This window comes from Nelumbo lutea, chromosome 5 (assembly GCF_056320005.1).
Source record: "Nelumbo lutea isolate HS-2025 chromosome 5, American lotus-T2T, whole genome shotgun sequence".
Taxonomy (NCBI): Eukaryota; Viridiplantae; Streptophyta; class Magnoliopsida; order Proteales; family Nelumbonaceae; genus Nelumbo; species Nelumbo lutea.
In genome coordinates this window covers 32,675,355-32,685,088 of record NC_142688.1, presented here as the reverse complement: position 1 = coordinate 32,685,088, position 9,734 = coordinate 32,675,355, and the positions used below count along the sequence as shown (strand labels likewise).

General features: G+C 36.5%; 1 protein-coding gene across 1 annotated transcript; it reads right to left on the bottom strand.

The window, feature by feature from the left end:
- Nucleotides 1-4,606: 4,606 nt before the first annotated feature.
- Nucleotides 4,607-9,488, bottom strand: LOC148851520 (small ribosomal subunit protein uS13z/uS13y/uS13x). Its single transcript, XM_088947323.1, has 4 exons — nt 9,418-9,488; nt 9,114-9,274; nt 8,648-8,836; nt 4,607-4,974 (listed from the first exon to the last, which is right to left on the bottom strand). The coding sequence occupies exons 1-4, from the start codon at nt 9,418-9,420 to the stop codon at nt 4,869-4,871; spliced, it is 459 nt and encodes a 152-aa protein (XP_088803449.1). The 5' UTR covers nt 9,421-9,488; the 3' UTR covers nt 4,607-4,868.
- Between the last annotated feature and the right edge of the window lie 246 nt (nt 9,489-9,734).

Sequence of the window (9,734 nt, the reverse complement as noted above, 5' to 3'; positions counted from 1 at the left end):
TGAACTTTATCCTTTCTTTTGATGAAATGCTTGCATTAGGGATTCAATTCCATTGACACAATGATGCTAGTTTCGATTCAGTTGATTGTTACTTTTGTAGCCAACAAAGTGGATTTGGGCAATTCCATTGAGAGAACGCAGCCCCTCGTGTGGTTAATATGATTGCATTGAATCATGTCTGAGTAGAGAGTTAGTGATAGGATTGATATGGGGGACATGGAGGTGATGTATGGAAAGATTATCTTGCTGTAATCATCATATCTACTATGCAGACTGCTCTGGATCATCCCAATTCCCAACATTTGGGTTGGGTTGTTCTGGCCCAGTCTTTTTGGTCCATAACATTTGGATGGGCTCACAGGGTTTTGCCTGAAAAAACAAATGGGCCGCTATTAGGGATGTAATTGGACCCAAGCTACCCAGTTGGATCATATCCTGATAATATTCAAATTTGAATTGAATTTTATCTGTCGGATTTTGATCAAACTTAGATCACTTTATATATATATATATAATTAAATTAAAAAACCAAAAATGGCATCATTTAACAAAAATATATTTTAAAAGGAGTTTATCAATAAATATATATATTAATTTTATATACACATTACGCATATGTATATATTACCGATATTATCATACCCATATCTCAGTTGGATGGGATTATCATTTAGTTCGAGGTCTGATCCAACCACTAACAGATCTGGTTTTTAAAATCCAAATTCAGATTAATCAAATTGAATTTTGGAGTTAAATTTGGATAATCAGATATATGTGCATTAGGGGGTCAAGAGAGAGAGAGAGAGAGAGAGAGAGAGAGAGATTGTCTTTTATTTAGGATTTTTGGCTCTGATGACCCTTCAACTTTGCAAGTAGGATACTTGGGCCCCTAAAGTTTCAAAAAGGCCATTGTTGCCCTCAAACCATGGTGAAAAAGCCATTTAAGGCAAAAATCTGCAACATTAGAGACATTGATGGTATTGTTAGACAAATAATAAAATAATAAGGCTCGCTGATGTGGTCAAGAATAAAAAGAAAAAATATTTTTATTAATAGAATAATGAATTATTAATAAAAACAAAAAAAAATCTGCTCTTTCAATTTAAGTAATTTCTAGGGAAAAAATAACAAGTGGATCCCACTAAAATTCCCACTTATTCACATTTCAGCAAGAATAAAAACAAAATAATTATTTTTATTAATTAATTATTAATGAAAATAATTATTTATGAACGAATTATTAATAAGATAGTAATTAATAAATCAAAAAACGAATTATTAATAGAAATAAAAAACCATCAGTTTTTTCAATGGTTACGACAAAAGAGAGAGTAGGGGAAGAAGAAGTCAAATCATTTTTTTATTTGAACAATACCATATGTCTAATGGAACCATATCTCTAACATCATCTGTTTTTACTTTAAAATGGCAATTTACCATAGTTTGAAAGCAAAAATGGCCTTTTTCATGTGTGTGTGTGAGATCTAACCTTTAGGCTGTATTTGGTTTGAGGGAAAAAAATAAGGAAAGGGATTTTTGGGTTTTAGTGTAAAGTATCATCTCTAAGGCTATCTTTTGCTTGATATAAAATAAGAAAGATTCCTTGTATGTGTTTGGTAGAGCTTCCATTTATTAACTAAACATTTGTACTTGATTTATCTTCAAAACTGAGAAAAGTAATAATATCAACTGGTTATGCCAAGTAGGTGCCACATCAGCAGAACTGTGAATGAACGCCTAACCGTTGGGGGAAGCAAATGAAGCTTCCCCAACAGTAGGCATGCCCATAAATCAAAGCCAGCTTTTGTAAGTATCTATGCGTACAGATCACTATGATGGGCTAAATGTTGATTTGATGATGACATTGCAGCATTTTGATACACCTATCATGAAACACCAATGGAACAAAACACATGCCTTATCTTTTAATCATTTGTAGTGTAAATCTGAACTGGGTACAAATTTTGAAACAAGTTCAGTTTGTAGAATTTTGGATTTTGTCCTTAGAAAATCTGTTCTCATACTATCCTTACGGCCTTTACAGCTGTGCATCACAAACATCTTCAAACTTGTATGTTTCTATTCATGGGGAGATATTCCCAATGCATGGTTGTAAGGGATGCGAGGATGAATTTTGTAAGGATGAAATCCAAACTCTTGTTTGTCACATCGATTTGAATTCATTCCTGATACAAAAATTGTGCTTATGTCTCATTTGCACTCACTAGCAGTGCAAATTTCGTATGTCAAAAATTGATGTAAAATTTGCTTCACCTTCCTCCTATTTCGATTCTATCTCAGTGAACTACATCATGTTACTTCCAACCTCATTCTTAAACAAGTAACACTCCTATTCTAACCTCCATTTTCTTTTATATAAAGTGGGTACTAGTCTATTTTAGTTCTTGCAAACAAATAAGACAAAATCAAATCTAAAAGAAAGAAAACGTAAACAAGACTTTACACGCAGCCTGTTTGTATTCTTATGTTAGGCTGGTTTCTAAAAAAAAACAATACAAACTTTATAATCAACGAAAAATAGAGAACTTAAGGCCATGTTTGGTTTGAAGGAAAAGGTAGGGAAAGGAAAGGAAAGGAAAGGTAGGGAAATCTATACAAGGTTTGTAAAGTTTTCCCTCCCTTTCCTTTCTTTTCCCTACTTTTTTCTTCAAACCAAACATAGCCTTATTTTGCAACTTTACCTTTGAGCAATTGATATGAAAAATAAATCAAATTCAGAAAAGAGATTAGAAGGGTTTGGTCTAGAAATTTCATATGAAGAGAAAACTTGAAAAAATAAACATTTTTTTTGTCAAACGCAATTGTATAGGTATTTTAGACATTTTTATGCCTCTATTTAGAAAATTATAACAAAGATGGTCTAATTGTAATTATGTTAGAAAGTTCAGAGGTGATTGCAATAGGGATCCTTCTACCAATAAAACACTTCCAATCCTCTATCAACTTGATCTAACACCATACGTTCCAACCCGCGATGTATGAGATGTGCAGTGTGAGATCCTGTTGGAATGAATTTTGTTGGAGGATTTGCACTCTTCTGGAATGGAGGATTAAGAACTTTGCTTCAACTTTCATATGCATACATAATGGCGAATACCCCATTGGAGAATGAAACGTCAGACTGAAATTTAAGAAGTGAAGAGAGAGTGGAAGTTGGAACATTGAGGGCCGGAGTCCGGAGAGGTGGGGTTTGGGGACCCTGAACATGCTGCTAGCCTGCTGCAACAAAGAGGACATCACTTAGTCTCTTGTTCACTAAATGGCAGACCTCTCCATCCCATATCTCTGCTTGTTGTATTAGGAGAATGATATGGTAACTCAGAGTTGCTCCAACCTCCAAGCCTCCACTTGTGTTGGGTGTGTGTGGGTCTTTCCGTCAATGCATCTGCAAAAAGAATAATGCACCACAGACACTTTGGTCTATCAAATGGCCTCGCTTGTTTCTTTCTTCCTTTTCCCTACTTGTAATAAGCTCTGTTTGGGTTAAACCAAGACACCCCAATAGCTGGATATAGAGCTGACCCAGCCACCAAGACAGGCGAGACGGACAAGCCTGCCATGGATTCGTTTGCTGTTCCCTCTGGCTTGTTTTGGGCCAACCAATGGCTTAACTGCTATCTAGTAGAACATTTGGTGGCATATGAGACTGCTGGCTTTCCGTGTGCATAATTGATAATTCTCACCCGGAGCGTTGGGATTGAACTCATCAGTTCACTTTGGTTCACAAGTTTGTATTGAGGTGGGTTTTTTTTTCACTCAAACAGGCCAACGAAATTATTCCACGTATAAGGGTAATCTATGTCAGGTTAAGAAGAGAACTCCACTGTGAACAAGAAATGAGATGGGCTTGAGTGCTCGCAAGATCCCCGTTCTCACAGCCTTTTACAACCGTGGATTGGGAATATCATGCTTTTTCTTCATGCCAATGCAAAACTGCAAGAGACTGCAAAGTGTGAGCATGGTTTTACGAGGACCAAATCTGATTTTACTAGAAATAGTCATCGTCGGAATTGGAGCCGTTCCAACTTTGACCCATGACTGTTTCCCATTTGGTAGTTTTCCTTTGAATCTGATGAAGAGGGGTGAGCAACCATTTGATGGGGCTGTTAATAGAACCGAAATATATGGTTAATCGAATTTGATTGGTTTTGGGTTGGACACCCTATTCATATGTTCGCAGTCACTGACTGATTCAAATTCTTGGTTACCGTTGCTCCCAAGGTTCAATGAATCGAAGTACTAAGATACCCAAAACGCTAAATACATGGAGTTTGGACATCTTCCCGCTAAATACATGGAGTCTGCAGAACTCTCTTGGTCTTCCAAAGAGAATTCTGGCTCAACTCCTGAAACCTAATTCCTTTTCTTTTAATCCAAGTGTATCACTCGTTCAAAACACATGATACGCAATTTTAGCGTATCTGCGTATAGATACTGTGAAGTTTGAACCATGGTTGCCGCTCGTTAAGATCCAGGACTCAAAAACCTTGGCCATTTGCTTGCAATGAAAATCACAACCCTACAGGCTACGATCAAGAAAAATATAAGGAACTAAAAAGAACTATTGTAGATTCAAACTCAGACATAATAAAGATGAAAATATGTTGAACGGAAGATTTCATGTATAATATAAACTTACAAAGAAAGATAACCTAAGGTACTAAGGTAATGAATCCACAGTTACCTATCACTAATTCTAGTGTATTTCCATGGTCAATCACTACACCACAAGCAAATAACATCTCAAAATTTCAAGAAATGATCACAGTTTGAAAACTCATGACACAGAACCCTCACCCGATCACCTAGATAGTATGACTTTCAAAATAAAGATTAGAACAAAAATCTCAACGCTTCTTGGAAACACCAACAGTCTTCCCCCTGCGGCCTGTAGTCTTGGTATGTTGGCCACGGACACGAAGACCCCAGTAGTGCCTAAGACCACGATGGTTCCTGCGTAATAGAAAATAAGGAGTAAAAAACCAAATAATGGAATAAACATTGTAAACACATGGACGAAAACATCAGCCAACCCCCAATACTCGGTATTAAGGTTGAGTTGAGCTGAATTGTATGAAGGAAAGCAGAAGTTAACTGGAAAGCAAAACCCAAGTAATGGACTAAACATAGTAAAGACATGAAAGAAAGCAGCAGCCGAACCCAAATACTTGCGGTTAAGGTTGAGTTGAGCTGAGTTGTATGAAGGAAAGTATTAACTGTAAAGTAAAAAATGAGACATTACATCAAATTCTTGACAATTTTGGGGTTTTTTTGGTAAATAAGTGATCACATATTGAAGACAACAGAAGGAACACCACTAACAAGGCCTATTCAAGTCTGGGTTCACTAAATGACCAACCACCTAGGACACTCAAAACAGAAAGAGCCAGAGTCTGCTAGACCTTTTTGAGCCAACGAGTAGGCCAACTTATTTGCAAAGACCTATTTACATACACAAAATTAACAGACAAGAATTAGGATAAACTAGGACGTCATTACACAAAAACTGAGCATCCATCGCCTTATTTTCTTGATCAAGGCTGTGAGGTTGAGAATTGGGAACATTTTTTCCCTTTTTATTTGACAGTAAAGAAAAAAATCCATTAAAAAAAAAAGATAGGGTACAAGAAGCAGTGATAAAGAATCATAAAAAAGAAAACAAATAACTATCACCCCACCATACTCAGAATATTTGAATAACCAAAAAAAAAATCAACTTTCACCAAAAAAATAAAGGCAGGCACTACCTTCTTACATTACAAAGAAAACACTAAGACACCTAAAAGACCAACTACCAGATCAATGATCCTTTTTTTTATCAACCAAATCAATGATCCATCACTGATCCTTCTCCTACTCCCCCCAAAAATCGCTTTATTTTTTTCCTTATTTCCCCTCTCCTTCAGCTTCAACCTTCCCATTCCAAGTTCAGAACTAGTTAATGTACTTTTTTTATTTTGAGAAAGAAGTATTGCTTTATTACTTCAAAAAAAACATATACAGACCCAGCATGATAAGACACTACATGGGCCAGCGCTGGTGAATATACAAGTAGTTAGTACTTAGTACTGTCTTTGTGTAGTATAAATATGATATATTTGCTGGGGTTTGATAAAGGATACTAGTTTCTATACTTAATGTAGAATCATAGTTGTCAAGGTGATACCTAGGCAACAAGAAATTCTTGGAGGGTTGTCTCGCCCAAACGTCTACATATTTATATGTAAGACATCGTGCAATATTTTTATATTTTTATTTTATGTTATTAATAACAGTGTAATAGATATTATTAGACTAAATTATTCATATTGTGGGTTTATAGTATTTATATTATTAATTTTTATACTAGTTCCTTTTTATTATTTTCTTATTTGTATGGGTTCAATCAATGCACAAAAAATAGAACTCGAAGAATTAGATCACTAATTCTAGGAATTGTCACTGATGCACAAGTCAGTCGCATAGTCATGAACCCCTCACTTACAAGTAAGAAATCACTTGAAGATGTTATCCAATTGACACACAAGAATAATCAATAGGACTTCTCCTCCTCCTCCTAGGACCAAGAAAAGGGCTTGACCCTTATGTTTTGTATTTTTCTTTCCTTTATTATTTTTCTTCTCATAAATATGTTGATTTTCTATCTTTTGTTATGGGGTTTATACTTATTTCATGAGGATTATGATAATTATTAGTTAAAGATCCCTATTTATTACTATGAAACCTAAGGAACTACCCTAGGCTAAGTTTGGGAGTGCTTAAAAATAAGCACTATTTTGAATAAGCACTTGTTTTGGGCTGGGACCATACCAATAAGCACTTATTTGTGTTTGGGAAATAAGCCTGAATAAGTGCTTATTCCTGAGTTAGTTTCTGGTCTGTCTTGGCCAGCTACATCATTTTGAAAATACCTATACTACCACTGTGAAATAAGTGTTTTTTCATCAAACACTCATGAATGCTTAATAAACACTTAATTTTCAAATAACCACTCCCAAACCCATTGCCTAGGTGACATGTCAACATGAGCTCACATGACATACCAAATCTACTTCTAGTACCATAACATGCAAATTCAAATCAGTACCTAATTATCTATAATACCTGGATACTTGTATAAGGGTGCTATATTGTGTTGGATGCTTCATCTTTAGTGTAAATTTCAGATCTGATAATGGTACCCATCTGTTTCCTTGCCATATCTGGGTAACATGGCTAAAGATTCTAGTTAAATTTTCCTGTTCTTCAAATGCAAGCATGCTATTAGCCTATTACTATCACTTTACAAGTCACAACAACGAAAAAGAAGTTAGAAAGTGGGTAGAGAACAGAAAATGTACTCCACTTTGAACAATGGTCCATCTCAATGACAACATCAGATTTTACTAATAGAACTTGATACTGATACTACATTCAAGTTCTTGCTTTAAGAGGGACAGGCCAAAGGCAATTGGAAGCAACCTTAGTACTAAATAATAGAGCCATGTTGTTCACTGAGATTTTCTATATTACTAACATGACTGGGAAATTCAGCAGGTAGCAGAGTTTCTCAATCTGTTACAAGACCAACAACTAGATGTTCAGATGCAAGACTCAAGAGTGTGGAAATCGTCGAAGTCAGGAGAATACTCAGTCAAATCATTTTACAATTTTGTAGTAGGGAGGTCTGAAACCCCTTTCCCTAGTCAGGCAATTTGGGGGACTTTGGCTTCTCCAGAAGTCAAGTTTTTTGTTTGGGTGTCAATTCTGGACATGTGTTTGTCCAAAGAAATGCTGATGAAAAAAGGGATCTTTTGTCAGATTGGATGTGCTGTCTTTGCAATGAGCAAGTGGAATCATCCGGGCATCTCTTCCTTCACTGCAAGTTTAGTTCTGCAGTTTGGTCTCACTTCTTCAAATCTCTGAATCTAAGTTGGTGTATGCCAGCCTCAGTTAGAGCTCTGTTTGATGAATGGCAGATTCAGGGGATGTCTAAAAAAGGAAAATCATGCTGGAACTCCATCCCTTTGGCAGTGCTGTGGGCTGTGTGGTCAAAAAGAAAAAAGAGGATTTTTGAAAAACAATCTTCTAAAGAAGCGGAGGTCATTAACTGGTCAATAGAAGTTTTGAAAGTTGAATGTCTATACATACGGTTTTTAAGGATAGGTTTTCTGATTATACTTTTTTGAGGATGGCCTTCTTTTGTACAGCTTCTCAATGTACACAGGACCTATTATTAATATAATCATATGTTACCTTTTCTCAAAAAAAAAAAAAAAAAAGAGAAAATGCTAGAATGCCTTGGCACTAAACAGTAAAGCCATAATGCAAAAAAAAAAAAGGCTTGAAGGAATCATGTCCTATGTTACAAAAATCTGGCAAGGAAACAGCTAGAATTTGCAGTAAAATTGAAGAACCCAACAAGAAGCGCCACGTACATGTAGCGGGGGTATCATAGGTCATTTCATGGCCAGAGGTTTAGAAATCATCACCAAGTAAAATGCAACGATTGTAGTTTGCAAGAACAGCAAGGCAGATAAAAAAAACAAAACACAATCTAGACAAAACGACCATAAGTGCAAATAATTCAACATTGCAATAAATTCCATTTCACTCGTAGAGAACCGTACAGCAAAATAGAAATTACCTGATCTTCTTCAAACGCTCCAAATCATCTCTCAACTTCATGTCCAATGCATTTGACACCACCTGAGAATACCTCCCATCCTTGTAATCCTTCTTTCTGTTCAAAAACCAGTCTGGGATTTTGAATTGACGGGGGTTCGCAACAATCACCATGAGATTCTCAAGCTCTGCTGCGGACAGTTCACCAGCCCTAACAAAACCATGCCAGTATTTCCTTAATCTCTAACAAAAAATCAAACCATAAAAATTGTAATGAACTACCAGAACACCCCCCCCCCCCCGAAAAAAAGAAAAGAAAAGATGCCCGTTAAATAATAACAACGAAAAAAAAAAAAGGTCATTAACATTTGCATATAAACAGAAAGAAATAAAGTGCTCGAAACTAGTAAAAATCAGAAAAACAAAAATACATAGAAAGATAAAATAGCACGGGAAAATAAACAAATAAAGTTCAAGTGAAAACCAACCTCTTGTTCATGTCTACGTCGGCCTTCTTGCAGACGATGTTAGCAAATCGCCTCCCAATACCTTTGACTGAGGTAAGGGCGAACATAATCTTCTGCTTTCCGTCCACATTGGTGTTCAGAACACGCAAAATGTGTTGGAAATCTTCGTTTGCAACCAGAGACTGAAAATATTCAAACGAACTCAGATCGAATTACTAAGACAATCAAAAGAATACATAAATCTCTGTAACATGAACGACAGATCAGCATATAAAGCCTACGAAAATCAAACAAGAAAGTTAAGACATGACAAACGGAAAAGCACCATTTTGCCGGCGAGATTGTTCGATAGATATAGATTGGATCTTCGCGTCGCGCAAGCAAGCACAGAGAGCCAAGAGGGGGTAAAATTAGGGTTTGGCAATTCTTATTCAAGAGAACGGCTTAGGGTTTTGTATTTCGTCAAGCCATTTTGTCGGGCTTGGGCCCGGGTTCAGCCTGCAAATTTCTGGGGTTAAGACGAACCCATACCGGCTGGGCCTAAGACAAACTGGGCCTAGCAATTTGCGGGCTGGGCCGGGCCGGGCTAAGAATGATCGCCCGTAGAGTCAATGGCATCTCCCCACTCCCTTCCCAGCTCGG